The 18508-nt window shown below is 48.8% G+C and overlaps 1 protein-coding gene across 2 annotated transcripts in view; it reads right to left on the bottom strand.

The window, feature by feature from the left end:
- The window catches only part of PSD2 (pleckstrin and Sec7 domain containing 2), a 48779-nt gene that overhangs the window by 12760 nt on the left and 17511 nt on the right, over positions 1 to 18508 (bottom strand). The window contains exons 4-8 of one of the 2 annotated variants that reach the window (XM_036849216.1): positions 17488 to 17928; positions 16912 to 17106; positions 14018 to 14098; positions 10502 to 10614; positions 9716 to 9774 (exon numbers count right to left, since the gene is read on the bottom strand). In XM_036849216.1, coding sequence (XP_036705111.1) covers positions 9716 to 9774; positions 10502 to 10614; positions 14018 to 14098; positions 16912 to 17106; positions 17488 to 17928 — 889 coding nt within the window. Of the gene's footprint in view, positions 1 to 9713; positions 9775 to 10501; positions 10615 to 14017; positions 14099 to 16911; positions 17107 to 17487; positions 17929 to 18508 lie in introns of both variants that reach the window. The other variant, XM_036849215.1, reaches the window with a different exon arrangement.

Here is an 18508-nt window from a genome sequence, read left to right as displayed (position 1 = left end):
GTCTAAGACCAGATGGCTTCACCAGTGAAGTTTACCAAACATTTAAAGAAAAATTAACACCAATACTTCTTAAGCTCTACCCAAAAATTGAAAAAGAGGGAACACTTCCTAACTCATTCTATAAGGCCAGCATTACATTGATACCAAAACCAGACAAAGAAATCACAAGAAAATAAAACTATAGAACAGTATCCCCTATAAACATAAATGTAAAAACCCTCAACAAAATACTAGCAAACAGCAGCATATTAAAAGGATTATGGACTTCCCTAGTGGCCCAGTGGTTAAGAATCCGCCTGCCAATGCAGGGGACACGGGTTCAAGCCCTGTTCCAGGAAGATCCCACATACCGCGGAGCAACTAAGCCTGTGCACCACAACTACTGAGCCTGCACTCTAGAGCTCGCAAGGCACAACTACTGAGCCCACGTGCCACAACTATTGAAGCCTGTGCGCCTAGAGCGCATGCTCCACAACAATGAGAAGCCTGCACAGCACAACAAAGAGCAGCCCCCACTCGCCACAACTAGAGAAAGCCCGTGTGCAGCAACGAAGACCCAACAAAGCCAAAAATAAATAAATAAATTTATTTTTTTAAAAAGGATTATATATCATGACCAAGTGGAATGCATCCCAGGAATGCAAGGGTAGTTCAACATATAAAAATCTATTAACGTAATACAGCACACTAATAGAAAGAAGGGAGGGAAAACACATGATCATTTCAATTGGTGCAGAAAAAGCATTTGGCAAGATTCAACACTTCTTTCATGAAAAAAAAAAAAAAAACACTCAACAAACTAGGAATAGAAGAGAACTTCCTCAATGTGATAAAAGGCATTTATGAAAAGCCCACAGCTAACATCACACACTCTGGTGAAAGACTGAAAGCTTTCCCCTAAGGTCAGGAAAAGGCAAGAATACCCATTTCCCCCATTTCTATTCAACATTGTACTAGAAATTCTAGCCAGAGCAATTAGACAAGAAAAATAAATAAAAGTCCCCCAAATTAGAAAGAAAGAAGTGAAATTATCTCTATTCACAGATGAAATGATCTTATATACACAAAATCCTAAAGAACTCACCAAAAAACTATTAGAGCTAATACACAAATTCAGTAAAGTTGCAAGATATAAGATCAACACACAAAATCAATTATATTTCTATATGTTAGTAATGAACAATCATAAAATGAAATTAAGAAAACAATTCCATTTACAATAGCATCAAAAGGAATAAAGTACTTAGAAACAAATTTAACCAAGGATGTGAAAGACTTGTACATTGAGAACTAAAAAAGGTTGCTGAAAGAAATTAATGACATAAATAAATATAAAGACATCCTGTGTTCATGGACTGGAAGACTTAATATAGTTAAGATGGTAATACTTCGCAAACTGATCTAAAGATTCAGTACAATTTCTATCAAAATCCCAATGGCCTTTTTGCAGAAATGTAAAAGCTTATCCTCAAATTCATATGGAATTGTAAGGGATCCCAATAGCCAAAACAATCTTGGAAAAGAACACTTTCTGATTTCAAAACTTACTACAGAGCTAGACTAATCAAAACAGCGGGACACTGGCATAAGAATAGATATATATATCAGTGGCATAGAATTAAGACTCCAGAAATAAACCCATACATCTATGGTCAATTGATTTTTTTAATTGAGTAAATTTGACATGTAACACTGTGTAAGTTTAAGGTGTTACACAGTGTTACTTTGTTTTTCTGTTGTTGGTGTTTTTTGCTGGAGAGCAACACCACGCAGCACGTGGGATCTTAGTTCCCCGACCAAGGATAAAACCCATGCCCCCTGCATTGGGAGCATGGAGTCTTAATCACTGGACCACAGGGGAAGTCCCTACACTGTGCTACTTTGATACATTTATAAATTGTAATGCTATGATCAATTGATTTTTGACAAGTGTACCAAGACCATCCAATGGGGAAAGAATAGTCTCTTCAACAAATGGTGCTGGGACAAATGTGCTGGGAAATTTGAATACCCACAGCAAAAAAATGAAGTTGGACCCTTACCTCACACCAATACAAAAGTAACTCAAAATGGATCAAAGATCTAAACATAAGAGCCGACAATATAAAACTCTTAGAAGAAACATAGGACTAAATCTTCATGACCTTGTATTTAGCGATGGTTTCTTAGATATGACACCAAAAGCACAAGCAACAAAAGAAAAAATAGATAAAGTGGATTGCATCAAAATTTAAAACTTTTGTGCCCCAAAAGACACTATTGAGAGAATGAAAAGACAATCTATAAAAAGGGAAAATTTTTTCTAACCATATATCTGATAAGAGTATAGTATCTAGAATAAAGAACTCTTACAACTCAACAACAAAAACACAAGCAACCCAATTAAAGAAAAGCAAAAGATTTAAATAGACATTTCTCCAAAGAAGATATACAAATGATCAATAAGCATATGAAAAGATGCTCAAAATTACTAATCATTAGGTAAATGCAGATTAAAACTATAATAAGATATAACTTGTCTATTATCAAAAAGCAGAAAATAACAAATGTTGGTAAGGAGGTAGAGAAACTGGAAACTTTGTGCACTGCTGGTGTGAATGTAAAATGGTGCAATCATTATGGAAAACAGCATGGTTGTTCCCCAAAAAGTGAAAAATAACATCACCATATGATCCAGCAATACTACTTCTGGGTATATACCCAAAAGAATTAAAAGCAGAGTGTCAAAGAAATATTTGCACACCCATGTTCACAGCAGCTAAAAGATGGAAGCAACGCAAATGTCCATGAGCAGATGAAAGGATACACAACATGTGGTATATACATACAGTGTAATAGTATTCAGCCTTAAAAAGGAAGGAAATTCTGATACATGCTACAACATGGATGAACCTTGAGGATATTATGCTAAGTGACATAAGCCAGCCACAGAAACAAATTCTGTGTGATTCCACTTATATGAGGTACGTAGAGTAGTAAAATTCACAAAGACAAAAAGTAGAATGGTGGTTGCCAAGGGCTGGGGGGCAGGGAATGGGGAGTTGTTCAATGGATAGAGTTTCAGTTTGAGAAGATGAAAAAGTTCTGAAGACTGGTTGCACAACAATGTGAATAGACTTAATACTACTGACCTATACATATACAAATGGTGAGGATGGTAAATTTTATGTAATGCATATTTTACCACAATTTTTTATTTCTTTTTACAACTTTAAATAAAAATTATAAAACCCCCCAAAATGGGCAAAGTATCAATACCTGAATAGACATTTCACCAGAAAAGATATACAAATAGCCACAAGCACATGAAAATATGCTCAATATCATTAGTCACTAGGGAGATGCAGATTAAAACCAAAATGAAATACCACTTCATACCCACTAGAACAGCTATCATTAAAAAAGAAAAGAAAGAAAGAAAAGAAAAGAAGTGTTGGCAAGGAGGTGAAGAAATTGAAACTCTTATACATTACTAGTGGGAATTTTAAATGGTTCAGCCACTATGGAAAATAGTTTCACAGTTTCTCAAAAAGTTAAACATAGAATTACCATAAGATACAGCTGGTCTACTCCTAGGAACCGAAAACAGGTGTTCAAACAAAAACTTGTACACAAATGTTCAGAGTAACACTATTCACAATATCGAAAAGGTGGAAACAATCCAAACGTTCACTAAAAGACAAATGGATACACAAAATGTGGCATATCCATTCAATGGAATATTATTCGGCCATAAAAGCAAATGAAATTATGACACATGCTATGACATGGATGAACCTTGGAAACATTACACTAAGTGAAAGAAGCCAGATACAAAAGGCTACATACTATATGATTCCATTCACATTAAATATCCAGAATAGGCAAATCCATAGAGACAGAAAACAAATTAGTGGTTGCCAGGGGCTGGAGGAAGGAGAGAATGGGGAAAGACTGTGAATGGGTACAGGGTTTCCTTTTGGGGTGATGAAAAAGTTCTGGAACAAGAGAGTGGTGATGGTTGCACACCGTGTGAATGTACTTAATTCCACTGAGTTGTACACCTTAAGCTGGTTAAAATGGTAAATTTATGTCTTGTATATTTTACCATAATAAAAAAATCATTAAGGATATACAAGATTTTTACAACACAGTTAAAAGACTTGACCTTATCAACACATAGAACATTACAACCAACAACTGCAGAATACACTTTCATCTGCTAAAATCAATCTCTCTCTGGATGGGAAAGTAAGATAATCAACTGCAAAAAAGTGAAATCATATTGGGTAAATTATCTGATTTAAAATATAATAACAACAACAGCCAGGCAAAAAGACATGTACCAGAAAAGAAAAGAAAAAGGGAAGAGAAAGGAAGGGAAGAAAAGGAAAGGGAGGAAAGAAAAGGAAAGAAAAAGAAGAAAGGGAGAAAGAAAGGGAAAGAAAGAAAGAAAGGAAGAAAGGGAGAGAGAAAGGGAAAGAAAGAAAGAAAGGAAGAAAGAAGAAAGGAAGAAAAGAAAGAAGGAAGAAGAAGAAAGAAAGAAAGAAAGAAAGAAAGAAAAGAAAGAAAGAAAGAAAGAAGGAAGAAGGAGGGAAGGAAGGAGGAAGAAGAAAGAAAGAAAGGAAAGAAAGAAAGAAAGAAAAAGGAAGAAAGGAAGGGAGGGAGGGAGGGAGAGAAAGAGGGAAAGAGAGAAGGAAAAGACGTGTGTCCAGAAACTCCAAAGGTGAACTGACATGGATGATTTGGGGCCTCCAAGTTTGCAGTTCCTCCTTTCCTCCCACCACCATTTGGATCAAAAGGGCCTCCCTGCTGCCTTGACCCTCAAAACTGTTCCCACAGCTTCTGTCTCCAATCAGAAAAGAGTTATGGTTGGCCTGGCCACAGCCCCATTCCAAGGCCTTTTCCACAGGTCTGGCGTGACCTGCCTGCGCAGCCCTGGGGTCAGAACAATCCCAGCCTGTCTTTAAGTCTCACCCCAAGAGCAGAATGAGACAGGCCAAGAAGAAAGAAAGTAGATGTCATCCTTCAGGGCAAGGAGAGGGGCCAACTGAAAGTCCCATGGGCAGGGAAACCCTCATCACTATTTGCAAATCTAGACTAAACCTGAGTTGTACTCAGTGCTCCTTTAAAGTTCCTGTATGACGCTCAGATGGCTCTCAGACGCCATCTGAGAATGGGCAGGACCCCCCGCCCCCAGTCTTCAGAATAGTATCCCAAACCCTGCATCTGTCCAGTCCTCCACCATCCAGCACCAACCCACCTCCCCAGCACTCCCACTGCTAACCTTCAGGCAACCCAAGTCTGAGAGAAATTAAGCTTTTCTTGAAAAACAACTTACCTTTGTTTCAGCTTGAAAGCTCATGGCACAGCTTCTCCCATCCATCTCCTCTCCCCTCTACTGGCCTCAGCCTAGACGCTTCTCCCTCCCTCACCCCAGCGTTCACTCCATTAACCAGTGCTAGTGACTGCACATCCAAAATACATTTTTAATACCTCTCTTTGTCTCCATCTCCAATTCTAACCCAAGCTCCCATCTTCTCTTGTCTGGAGGTTAAAATCGCCCTCCTCTGACATCCTCCCCTTCTAGCTCACTCTGTCATGGGGAATGAGCTTTCCCTATTCCCAGCTAAGGCCACTCTCCACCTATGCTCTGTTGCTCATCTCAAGGAAAGCTTTGATGTTCCCTTCTCTCTCTTGCATCATCAGTTTCTCCTTGCCTGCTTAGTGGATACTACGGACATACACACATGCCCTAGTCAGATTTGAAAGAGTCCCTCCTAGACCTCTCCAGCCAGTGGCTCATTTCAGGAGCCCACTCAAAGCCAAATATCGCAAAAGAATTCTCCACATCCTCCACTTCCTCCCCTCCTATCCTCATCTCCACCCACTCCAGCCTGCATTTGTCCTCTCCCACTCCACTTAAAGTGCTGTTGTGAAGGTCTCCAATGACCTTGACCATCCAGTGATAATGACCCACCAATGGGCATTCCAACCTCAATGGTCATTTTTCTGTTGACATCTTTCTTGACCTCATGGCAGCCTTTTATACAGTTGGCCACTCCTTTCTCCTTGAAACACTTTCTTCTCTTGGCCTCTGAGACACTGCACGTTCCTGGTTTTCCTCCCATCTCCATGTCTGCTTCAAAGCCTCTCCTGCTGCTCTGCTTGACCTTTAAATAATGCCATGCCCTGGGACGAGGTCACCAGCCTGCCTCTCTCCCTGAGGCACTCAGCCAGTCCCATGGCTTTCATTCCACCAGGATGACAATGACCTCCTCACCCCATCTCTCTCTTGCATCCCAGATTCGTTTATCCCACCAGCTCCTTGGCATCCCCATGTTCATGTCCAGTAGGCATCTCGAACACAGTATGTCACAAATGGGACTTGAGCCCCAGCTCTCCCACTCACCACGCCCTCCACCCACCCACGGAAGTTCCTTTGACATCTCAGGAAAACCGCACCCCCATCCAGCCAGATGCTGATGCCATCCTTACTCCTCTCTTTCCCTGAACAGCCCCATCAGCATGTCCTGTCAGGCTCACCTTCAACTGGCCTCCCTCATCCGTCCCTTCTCTCCATGTTCACTGCCCTGTCTGCCCCAGCCACCATCATCTCCCACCTGGACTCCAAAAACAGCCACTATGGACAGTTTTACTGTCCACCAAAAGTTAAACATAGAATTACCATCAGACCCAGCAATCCACTACTTAGGTATACACTCAAAAGAATTGAAAACAGGTGCTCAAACAAAAACTATGCTAAGTAAAATCAGTCAGACAGAGAAAGACAAATGCTATATAATATCACTTATATGTGGAATCTAAACAATACAACAAATCAGTGAATAAAACAAAAAATAAGCAGACTCACAGATATGGAGAACAAACCAGTGGTTACCAGGAAGGGCGAGGGGCAATATAGGGTAGGAAGAAAAAGGGTTATTATGAGATTATATGAAATAATGTGTGTGAAACTTTTGAAAATTGTAAAGTACTATAGAACTTAAAGAATTTTTCATTCAATTAAAAAATAAAAATAAATTTAAAAAATTTTAAAAACCTGTACACGTATGTTCATAGCACTGTTCACAATAGCCAAAAGGTGGAAACCAGCCCCACTGGTCCTTCTGCCTGGAAGGCTTTGTCCCTGGTCTTTCCATGGCTGGCTCCTGCTGATCCTCCAGGTCTCTGCCCCAACCGTGCCTCCTCTGAGACACCTTCCCTGACCCCCAGTCCAGCCCCATCACACCCTCCTGTTTATTCCCTTCACAGACCTATCACTGCTTTAATCACTTGTTTACTTCTTTATTTTCTATCTCCTCTAACTAGAAGGTAGGCACCCTGAGGCAGGGGTTCTCTTTCCTTCTTTTTATGGAACACAGAAGGTGCTCAGCCCCTAGAGTCCAAACGCCCCTCCTACAGAAAGTCCTCCAGATTCCTCCACCAGGCTGTGCCCATCTGAAGAGGGTGCACCTACTCCGTCTGCCAGCCCCTGTACTGCCTCCTGCTCTGACCAGAGCTATTTCTGGGGGCCCTAGCAGGTCCCACATTCCTGAGATCCCCACCCTTCCACCAGACACTCAGTCTCTGTCAAAGAGCAGAAGAATGAGAGCAGGAAGGGAGGGGGAAAAGAACAAAGCAGGGGATGCCACTTCCGTTGGGAAGCTCACAGTAACTGCAACAAGCCGGCCCTGGGCTAAGCACTTTACAAGTGCTGTCTCCTCAAGTCTCACAGGGACTTTCTGACGGGGAAACTGAGGTTTAGGGAAGTAAATAACTCGCTCCAGGTCACAAGCTATTGTGTGGAGAAATGCAGAGGACTCCAACCCAGAACGCTTGCTTTTGATGTGTTGCAATACTGCCTCAAGAAAGAGGTGGGATCCTCAATGTCTGTTGGCTGCAAGTATGAACAATCCTGCCCCACCCGCTTCTGATCTATGAAGGTGGTGATGTTTCTCTTCAGCTGCGGGCATTAAGGTGGTGCCATGGGCAGCTAAGTCCCACCAAGCTCGAGAGTATTCTCGACCCGGGGTTCACTGACTGCTGCCCTTGTTAGCAGCTCTCAACCAGGGGGAGAGGCACCCAGGGCTGGCACAGCAGTGACTGGGTCCTGAGATGGCCCTTGGCCCTGCCAAGGGTGGGGATGGGGAGAGGAGGAGTGTGCTTAAAGCTCCTTTTAAGGTAAGCCAGCAACACCTGCTCTCCATAAACAAACAGTAAGCAGTCTTGGGGGAACGTCAGCCCGTTAATGGGCATTTGCTCTGGTGATATTCCCATGGAATACACACGTCTTCTCTCCTGTTCCACACCCAGGCTGACAGCCCAGGCTGACATAACCGAAGTTGTCACACAACTACTCTTCGTGCCAAGGTCAGCAAGGCTCTCACCCTCCCCAGGCCAGGTACCCCAGTGTACCCACGCTTGCTCAGGCTGCCATCAGGCGGGGCACTTCACCTTCTTGATCTTCCAGGGATCTGCAGGCTGGGGCTTTGGACTCTCCATTATTTAAAATTTAATATTAATAATGAATACGATTATTATTATTATTGTGCAATAATATTATAATATTATTGTAATATATTGCTACAATATATTGTATAAAATAATACATTATAATATTATTATAATATATTGTTATAATGTATAATATAATATCATATTATTCATAATAATATTAAATAATAAATCCTTACTAAGTGCCAGACCCTGACACTTGGTGATACCTCTCTCGGGCCTCCCCAGGACGCTATGGGGGAAATCATTATTTCCACCTCACAGATGTAGAACCTGAGACGCAGAGAGGGCTAGTGTCTTGCCCAGGGTCACAGAGGTACCACCTGGAGGCAAGAGTAGGATCTGAAGTTGGACCTATCCCAGGTCTTTCTTCCACCCTACACGTCCTGGACTTTCCTGGTTAACTTCGGAACCAGATGTGCTGGCCTGTTGTCCCCATGAGTCACTGAAATATCCCCAACCCAACAGAGGGGCTCTGACCACCCCGGGGTGAGCAATGACGGGGCAGTGATCAGTGGGCCAGATGGGGTGATGGGGGACACAGAAGGGGAACATGGAGATGGGGTCTAGGCTCACAGGGCATGCAGACCACCAGCTACACTTACCACCTGAGAGAGGGCAAGAGAGCCCAAAGGGGGGGTCCCCGGAGCAGACAGAGGAAAGAAGAAGGAATTATTGAGCCACGAGTAGTACTGAGATGCCCAGATCCCAGACCAGACACAGGCTCACAGTCCGGGGCACCCACCTATCACTTCTCTGTTTGCCTAGTTGGGGCGGGGGGGTGAGTGGTTCGTGATGAGAATGCCTCTTGAGGGCAATCTACCATTTGACCGGAAGGGGCTGCCTGGGGCGTGGCACTTCAACAGGGCTGCACTCAGGCTTACAGCACAAGGGGTAGGAAGAACATGTGATCTTTTAGCAATGTCTGGCATGGACACGGCTAGGGGCACATGTCTTATTTAGCACATCCTAAATTCCCACGTGCCTCAGCTGTTCTTACTGCCCTGCTTGGGGGCGGGGACCCAGGCAGATCTCAAGTGGATAAAACTAGGGCAGAGCCAAGTCTAGAAGCCAAGTTGCCCAACTCCCAGGTCTGCTAAAGAAACACGGGCCAGCGAGCAGGAGGTCTCGGGAAGGGGGCTGGAGAAAGGATCAGCCCTTGGACAACTCGGGATGAATCAGTGAGAGGACACACCCGCTCCCTGCCTCCCCAACTCACATGTCCATGCAGGTCCGTGTTGAGAAGCATCAGGGCACAGGTGAGCGTGTGGATCCCATCTAAATCAGAGACGGTGGCACCCTCAGCGTGAGCACCCAGCTCTTTCCCAACCCCAGGCTCCCCCCTGCCTCCTGTCAGAGCCAGCCTGGAGGCCTTGGAGACAAGAAGAGGCCAGCCACCTGCCAACCACACGTCAGGGCCCAGGGCCTGCGTGATGCTCCGTGTCCCACCCCCATTACAGCATCGGAGTCACTCGCTCGCCCCAGGTCAGGACCAACCCCTCCCTCAGAGGTCACCAGACCACCCTGGGCCTGTTCTAGCCCAGATTCCTGCCTGCTGTGGCCAAACTCACCTTGAATCTCAGACCCAGGAATGGCTCTGGGTCCCGGGCTATATCCCTTCCATGGCCCGTGTCTCCTCTAATAACCAGCCTAGTCCTCCAGTTCCTGGGACTCAGGGCCATCCACAGGACAAGTCCTGCACTTAAGAGGACCCCAATCCAGACTTCCACACCAGGACTCCCACCACACCAACAATCAGCATTGCGACAGGGCACCACAGAGAATGAGGACCCAAAGGACTGACTCCAGGATGGAGGACTTTCAGGCACAGGGAATGACAACGGGCAGGGCAGTTGGGAGGTTCCTTTTCCAGCAGACAGTCCCCATGCCACCTGCCATCATTCATTCACTGATGTTTCTTGAGCAGGACAGAAGTGGCAGGTGGACCAGAGGTAGGAAGAAGCCAGGGCCCGGCTGGGGGGCAGGGGAGTGGGGTGAGGCGTACCTTCCGAAGTGCTGTCGTCAGGGTTGCACTGGCAGTACCGGCGGGAGAAGTGCGTAAGGACCCGCTCACGCTCCTGTGTCTCCCCCATCAGCGGAAAGGCCTTCAGGAAGGTTCTGGAGGGTAATGCAAGGATGCTGAGGGCCTCCCAGAGCCCCTGAGTCAGTCTGAATCCTCACTCGGGGTAGGACCCCCCCCACACACACACCACCCAAACCTGCCCAAGGGGGCTGAGGCCCCAGAGCCCCAGCATCTGGGCCCAGGGAGGCACCCTGACCCCCACGATGGCCTCTGGAGTGTGGAGTTTCAGCCCTCATCACCCTCCAGGGCCCTTCTGGAAGGAGGCAGGGGACAGACTGTGAAGAACAAAGGCAGATGAACACCTCAGTGCCAGCATCCGCCCCACTCCTCGCTCCCTCCTCCATGGCTGGGCCATCCACACCGCTCCTCAGACCACTCTCCCTCAGCCATTCCCCCTCCTCACTTGAGGCTCTACCAGCTGAGCCCCAGGCCCAACCTTGGCCTCCCTCACTCCCCCCTCCCCAAGTCTGAGCCTCCTCTGCTGGGCAGCTCTGAGTCCCTCTCAAGGCCAAATTCAAAGGTCACCAGCTCTCAGGGGTCCCTGGCAGAGGATGCCAAAACCAGAGGGGCTGGGAGATGGGGCTGGGGTCCCTCACCTGGGGCATAGGTACACCCCTTCTTGGGAAGGGAAACAGCAAGCTGAGACAGTGTGGGCCTCTATCCATCCTGGGTTCATGAGGACTAGTTTGTTCCTGATTTTGCCATGGTTCACTTGGCTTCTGTAATGCTCACTTTGCTTTATCCTCTCTCAAGCTACTTCTAAGGCACCCTGGGACCTGTGAGCCCCATTCTGGCCAGTCTTTACCTTTGGAGGCTTCCCAAGGCATCCAAAACTGCAGACCACTCTCTAATTCAATCCCAATCAATCAACTGCTATATAATAACACTCCATCCGCCATCTAGTCTTCCTCCTTTCCCTGTCTCTCCTGTTCCCCGTTCTCTTCCCTGCATCTGGCCCCTCCCTCTTCTCCTCATACTCCACTAGGACTTTCTAAAACCCATCCCCCATCCCAACCGTAGCCTAGCCTACCTGGGAGTCATCCATCCCAGCTCCGTCTCCCCAGCCCAAACACCCCTTTCTCAGGGGTCTTCACCAAGCTCCAGTTAAACTCAGGCTGCCCCCGGGATCAGCCTCATTACTGCCCACCCTCTCCCCTGCATCTTGGAACCACCGGCCCGTCTGCTGTATCCTCTGCGCTTCTCACACCAATCATTCCTCTGCCCCACAGCCCAACTTCAGGCCTCGTCCTCTCCCACCTGACCCTCTTCAGAAGCCTCTGGATCAAAGGCCACCAGCACACTGCTGCCAGCACTGCCTCCCAAAATACTGCTTCACACCCAGCACCTTCTGGGGCTCCCCAGGGCCTGCAGAGTCGAGCCTCAATCTATTGGGCTGGATATACAAGGTCCTCCCACCCGGCACTCATGCCTCTGATTGCCAGCCCAACCCACCGAACACCTTTCCCACCCGATCATCCAGTGTGAAAATTCAGACTCAGCTCAGGATAGAGTAGCTTGCAGCCGACCAACACTTCCACTGAGAACAATGAGAAAAGCCAGACAAAATACATCTCTCTTAAGCTATCAGAAAACTGCTGACGCAACAAACACCAATAGGACCAAGATTCTGGAGAGGAGAGAACTGGGGAGAGGTGGGGTGATCTGCAGCTGCTTTCCCCCCGGGGACACTGCCAATCACGGGCACAGGCAAGAGGCAGAAAAATTAGTGGCTTCACGGAGCTGGAGAGACAAACCAGGAGACTTGAGGGGCTGTAAACATGTGGCCAGTTCTCCCTGTGAGATATCTACCAAAACCTAAAGATGTAATGGGTAGGAAAGCCTCTCTGAGAAGTACAGAGATTTGGTTTTTTGACAGTCTCGCCACAACGAGGAGACAAAATTAGGATTTAGGACCCACCAAAGGGAGAGGCCCCAGTGAACACCCCATGCTCTCAGTGGAAAGCCCTGCGGCCTTCACCCTGTGATCGGGGTGAACCCTGAGCCTTACCAAACTTCAGGGCTGCCTCTCCTCAGCTCAGCCCTGGACGGATTAGGACTGCGCCTCCCTGCCCTCCTCTAACTGCCTAGCAAGGGACAAGGTAAACCCTTTCTGGAGGAACGCATAATGATCTAGAGCCGCTGTAATTCTATACAAAACGTACAGCATCTAATAAAAAAATTACTAAGCACACAGAGAAATAGGATATAAGATGGAAAACCAAGAGAGAAACAATAGAAACAGATAACAGATGATGCAGATGTCGGGGTAAAAGCAGACAAGGACTTTCAAATAACTGCGACTAATATGTTCAAAGAAAGAGAGGGAAAGATGGGGAAAGTAAGTAGAAAATAAATCAAAAGATGAAGAATTCCCCCCAGAGAATTAAAACCTACCCAAAAAAATGTTTAATAAAATGAAATTTCCAGAACTGAAAAATAAAACAATAGAAAGTGAAAACTCAATAAATGGGGTTAACAGCATATGAGACACAGAGAAAGGGTAAGTGAACTTATCAATAAGAAAATAATAAATACTTATCAATAAGAAAATTATTAGCCCTGTGCAACACTTATAGATTTAAATAATGATCACTGTATTTAAAAAATATAAACTGTTCCCATAATATTGTGCCTCCAAAATGCAATAGCTCATTCCCTCAACTGCTATCAGTAGGGCAGATGCTTTGATTTTTGGGGGTTTTTTGCAGGTCAATAGAAAATATCCCAAATGAAACAGAGAAAAAAGAAGGGAAAATACAGTTTTTAAAAGTGTGAGAGGCACGTAGGAGTTGAACAGATCTAACATACATAGAACCACCCACCCCTCAGCTCAGAGACCGCCGCCCATCCCCAAGAGGGCTCTGGCCTAGGGTCTCCCTGCTGGCCCTGCCGCCGGGTCCGCTGGACACTGGGCTGCATCTTCCCATTCCCCGCCCTCCGCTCCCTGGGGCCTGCACCTGCCCCTCCTGAGGGCCACTCCCCGGGTCCAAACACCAACAGGACCTGAGGGCAAATTCCATTTTGGCTATCTCCTCCCTCAGTGACTGTGGGGAACTGGCCCACAGTTTCTCCACAAGTAAATGGGATGATACCGCCTACCTTACAGGGGTGTTGCTAAGATGCAGTCAGCAGGGTGTGTAAAGGGTACGTCTTGCAGACAGGAAATGCTCAGTACAGGCAAGCCTTTTGGCCCTTTCCCCTCCTGAAGAGTCACGACTGCATTCCCACCTTCATATTTTCAGCGCCCACCGCAGAGCCAGCACTCACTGAGTCTCTGCATTGCTGCTGCTCTCACGACCCCTTCCCCTCAGCCTCCCCAGAGGGGTCAAGAGACTTGTCCAAGGTCTTGCACAGCAAGTTTACAGTAGAGCTGGCAGGAGAATCCAGATGTGTGGCTGTATCGCCTGTGGGCACTATCCCAATCCCAGCCCCACTGACCTGAGTGCTCGGTCCAGAGTCAGGCCCGAGAAGTCAAAGAAGCTGAGGTACTCCCCGGCCACCAGCCTGCTGAACTCATTGCTGCCAGGAGAGCAGGAGGTTATCCATTAGAAGCAGGGCACAGCAAACAGCAGGGGTTCGTGGCAGTGGGCCCCTGGGGACCCTGACCCACCCACCCAGACCTGCCCGTTCCTCTGCTGTCTCCCTTGCTGGCCAGTTGGGTTCTGACAGTTCAACCTTGGGCCAGGAGGTGGGGGAGTCAGGAAGGCTTCCTAGAGGAGGTGATGTCTCATCCAATACCTTCAGGAAAGGAAGAGCCACCCACGTGAGGGGAGTAGGAGGTAAGATGATGCAAAGTGTCCCCAGTAGAGGAAACTGTCCAAGAAGCTACCAGCAGGGCCATGTGGCCAGGGCTGGAGAGCAGGAATGGGGGCAGGAAGAGATGAGGCAGGGAACCGGGCCTGAAGGCAAGGACTGGGACTTGATCTGGAAGAGTTTGAAGCAGGGAGGGGGTGAGTGAGATGGTCAGATCTGTATTTGGAACACTGCCTGTGGAGTGGAGACCCACGGGGGCGGTAGGAGCTGTCCACGAGAGAGATGGAAGGAGTGGGGAGGAGGGATGTTTGGGAGGCAGAATCCACAGGACGTGGATAGGGATGGAGTGGGTGTGGGGCACGACAGAGAGGGTGGCCCCTGGGGTGATGCCCAGAGCCCAGGACAACAGGTAGAGCTAGAAGCACCCATGTGAAAGTCATCAGCCCTTAACTGGTGACTAACAACTCAGTAGGAAGGGGGACGAGCCCATGTGAGAGGAGGGGGCACAGACAGACCAGCAGATCCAGGTCAGAGATCTGAGGAGAACCCCTCTCAGGGCGAGCTGAGGGAAGAGACAGCCAGAGAAGGAGACAGACAAACAGCAGCCAGAGAGGTAGGGGTATGCTGTCCTGGAGGCCAAGGAAGAGAGTGTTTCAAGACAGGAGTGATGAATTCTTGCCAAAAAACAGAGCATATTTCCACCTGAATCCAGTCAAGCCCCGAGCTCTCCCTCCTGTTTACAGAAACGTGTGAAATAACACCATGAGGACACCAAATCCAAAACATGGAAAGTTCTTCCGGACAAATGACTCCGTTTCTTCAACAAATACACGGCATTACAAAAAGGAGGGGGACTGGCAACTGCTGTTGGCTACAAGAGGCCTAAGAGACATATTGGCCAAATGTAATGCATGTACCTTATTTGCGTCCTGATTTGAACAAACATTTTTGAGACAACCAGAGAAAATTAAACATAGACCGAATGTTAGAGATACTAAGGAATTTTTGTTAACTTTGTCAGAAATTATAATGGAATTATGACTGTCTAAAAAAATCCTAGTCAGTTAGAGACACATACTAAATATTTATGGAGCATATGATAGAGAGTCTGAAATATGCTTTAAAATATTCTAGCAAATGTGAGGGGAAGCTGTGGGGGGGAATAGATCAAACAGAATAGAAAAGTATTGATAACTTTGAAGCTGAGTAATGGGTACATGGAAGTTTAAGATGTTACTTTCTCTGCCTTTGTGTATGCTTGAAATTTTCATAATAAAAAGTTTAATTAAAGAAAAAGAAAGGAGTGACCGGTGTGTCAAGGCTGTTGAAGGGGAGAAAGTTGAGGCCCGGTAGCAGACACCGGATTCAAAGACACCAGGCCGCCACTGACTCTAGTAAGAGGGGCTTGTGAAGGGCCCCTCCAGGGGAAGAAGCCAACCTGGAGGCACTGAATGTGCAGAAGGGGAGGGGACAGAGGCCATCCAGAGCAGAAAACAGAAATTTGGCTGTGAAGAGGCTGGGGGAGGAAGTACGATTTGAGGAAGGATTTTTGTTTCAGATGGGAAAGAGTTAAGCACAATTAAATGCTGATGGGAAAACTCATGTAGAGGGAGTGGTTGAAAAGACAGGGGAGGGTGGGGATCAACCGTAATGAAGGAAGATGTCATTAGGTTTGGTGACTGTAGCCCAGTGGGAGAGGTGAGGGTGTGGGCCATGTGATTTTGGGGGAGGCCCAGGGCAGGGGTGCCCTGGAGGCAACGGAGGGTGGAGGAGTCGGGAGGGAGGGAGAAGGGGGGATCCTCAGGACTTCCCTGTGGCCTAAGCCCAAGTCAGCTCTGACTTGGGGTCTAGAGTCTGGGCTGCCTCTCTTAGCCTGGGAGCAGCTCTATCCAGAGGCCCAGCCTGCTTCTCTGCATCTTGAAGGCTATGTGGCTGTTGGGGGTCCTCTGGATGGCCAGGCAAGAAGGACAAGGCAGGTGGACATGCTGCTGGCCAGACCTGCTCAGGACACGCCGGCTGACTTCACAGCTGACTGTCCCCTACCCCTCAGGACTTCAACCTGGCTCGTTCCCTTCCCCCAAGTCCAAAGACCGGGGCTTGTGCTTTGGCGGCTCCCGCCCCTTCAGCTGGTCCCAACAGACACACAGTGAGTGGGGCTTAATGAGGGCCAGGATCCCCTTCCCCAGCTCCTGGGTCCCCCGAGGTCCCAGCCAGGCCCAGCTTCCCCTCCCTCCTTGGCCCCATTAGGTGGCCCACCAGCCCCTGCCCGGCTGCTCCGTCCTCACTACCGTCCACCACGGCCCCATAACCACATGTCACATCCCACTCCCCCAGCCCCGAGGGGCCGCCTGCCACCACCTCTCCTCCCTCAGAGCCGGGGGCGCCCTTGCCCAGGCAGCCCAGAAAGGAAACAGATTTAGGGCAAGGCCGGGAATGAGGTCAGTGGCAGGAGGAGAAGTTCTTGGGGACTGTTGGGAGCCCCCAGAACCAGGCCCCCCTGACAGAAGCCACCCCCACCCTGCCTTGGGCCGAGGAAGACACCGGGTTTGCCTGGGGTGGGGGTGCGGAGACGAGCTCACTTCTTGCCCAGCTGCCGGGCAACATCGCAACGCTGGAAGCCCTCCAGGTGGTAGAGGCGGCGTGCCAGCCGGCGGGCAGCTTCACTGACGCCCTGGCCCCCGTTGGCCAGTGGGTCTGCGCTGCCAGGCTCTAGCCCCTCCGAGCTGCTCAGCTCTGAGTCTGAGTCCGACAGGCCGTCCTTCAGGCTGGGGTCGCTGCAGAGGGAAGGTGGGGTTGGGGAGGAGGGGGTCAGAAGCCCTGGTTGGGGGCTGGAAGGCCTCCCCAGGCCTCTGAAAATCCAGGGGCCAGACCAGGGAAAGAAGCTCCACTGCATCGGGACAGAATCAAGTCAGACTTTTAGAAAAGCCCTCAGAGGACATCATTAGATGATCAGCTCCCTGACCCCACCTTGGCTAGAAAGGCCTGGAAGGGCAGAATGGAACCTCAGGCTGGGGGTGCAGAGGCTGGGCACGATGACCTTGCAGAGGGCTGTTCACTCCAGACCCCCGGATGTCCTAACTTGCTTTGCCTCCTCTGGGTCTGTTTCCCCATCTGCTCAATGGTTCTCTCGGCTCCCAGCCTGGGCCCTGCCTCACCTGGCCGAGTTCAGCAACTTGTCCATGTCTTCCTCCTCGTCTTCCTCGTCCCCACCTGGGCCCGGGGGTCCATCTTCATGGAAGCCATTGGGCACGGCCGTGAGAGACAGGCGGCTCAGGACATTCTCAGAGCGGCTGCCGGAGATGGAGCGCCGCAGGGGGCTGCCCAGCTCCCCATCACCGCCAGCTGCTCCCATGTCCCCCTCGGACCCCATGTCCCCAATGCCCAAGCCAGCCCCTGGCTCAGGGCTATCCCGGGCCCGCTGCTGGATGAGGGGTGTGAGGGGGGCCTCAAAGCTGACGCAGCTGTCGCTCTCATCCGTGAGGCTCAGCACATCGAGGGAGTCCAGGCTGCTGTACTGTGTGCTCCGCAGCAGCTCCGACTCCACAATCTTCTCAAATGTGGCGCTGAAGCCGTCCCGCACGTCTGGTTCTCCTGGCCTGTGGGATGCGAGGACCAGTCACCATCCTGCGAGGTGGACCCCCTTACAGGTGCTAGGATGGCACCGATCCATGTCTGGGAGCTCCCTGGGGGCAGGGGGTGGGCATGGACCGTGTCCTGTGTGTTCTTTCAGCCAACCCTTGCTGAGCACTAGGTGCCAGATGCTGGACTGGGTACCGGGGCACAGCAGTGAAAGGACAGGCGTGGTCCTGCCCCCTCTACCCACCATGCCTGGCCCACAGTGGGCATCACTGAGCTAAATGAATGAATGTGAGACTCTCCCCCAGCCTGGCCTGGGAAGGGGGTGGGGGGCTGCTTCCTCCAGGCTCCCCATCACAGCTAGTGTCACACAGGGTCATAATTTTGCTGTCCCCACAACCTGGGTGGTTCTTAGCCTGACTGCCACATTCCAGCTCTCAGGCCTTGCCTTAATGTCACCTCCTCAGAGAGACTGAGGGAGGCAGGCCCACACCACCCAACACACTGGCCCCTCAGTAGTGTCCATCCTCAGGGTACGTCTTCATTTCCTCCCAGCCCCTCTCAGCATGTAGTATTCTGTTCGTTCCCCTGTTTACACCT

This window comes from Balaenoptera musculus, chromosome 3, assembly GCF_009873245.2.
Source record: "Balaenoptera musculus isolate JJ_BM4_2016_0621 chromosome 3, mBalMus1.pri.v3, whole genome shotgun sequence".
Classification (NCBI taxonomy): domain Eukaryota; kingdom Metazoa; phylum Chordata; class Mammalia; order Artiodactyla; family Balaenopteridae; genus Balaenoptera; species Balaenoptera musculus.
This window is presented reverse-complemented; position numbering and strand designations above follow the sequence as displayed.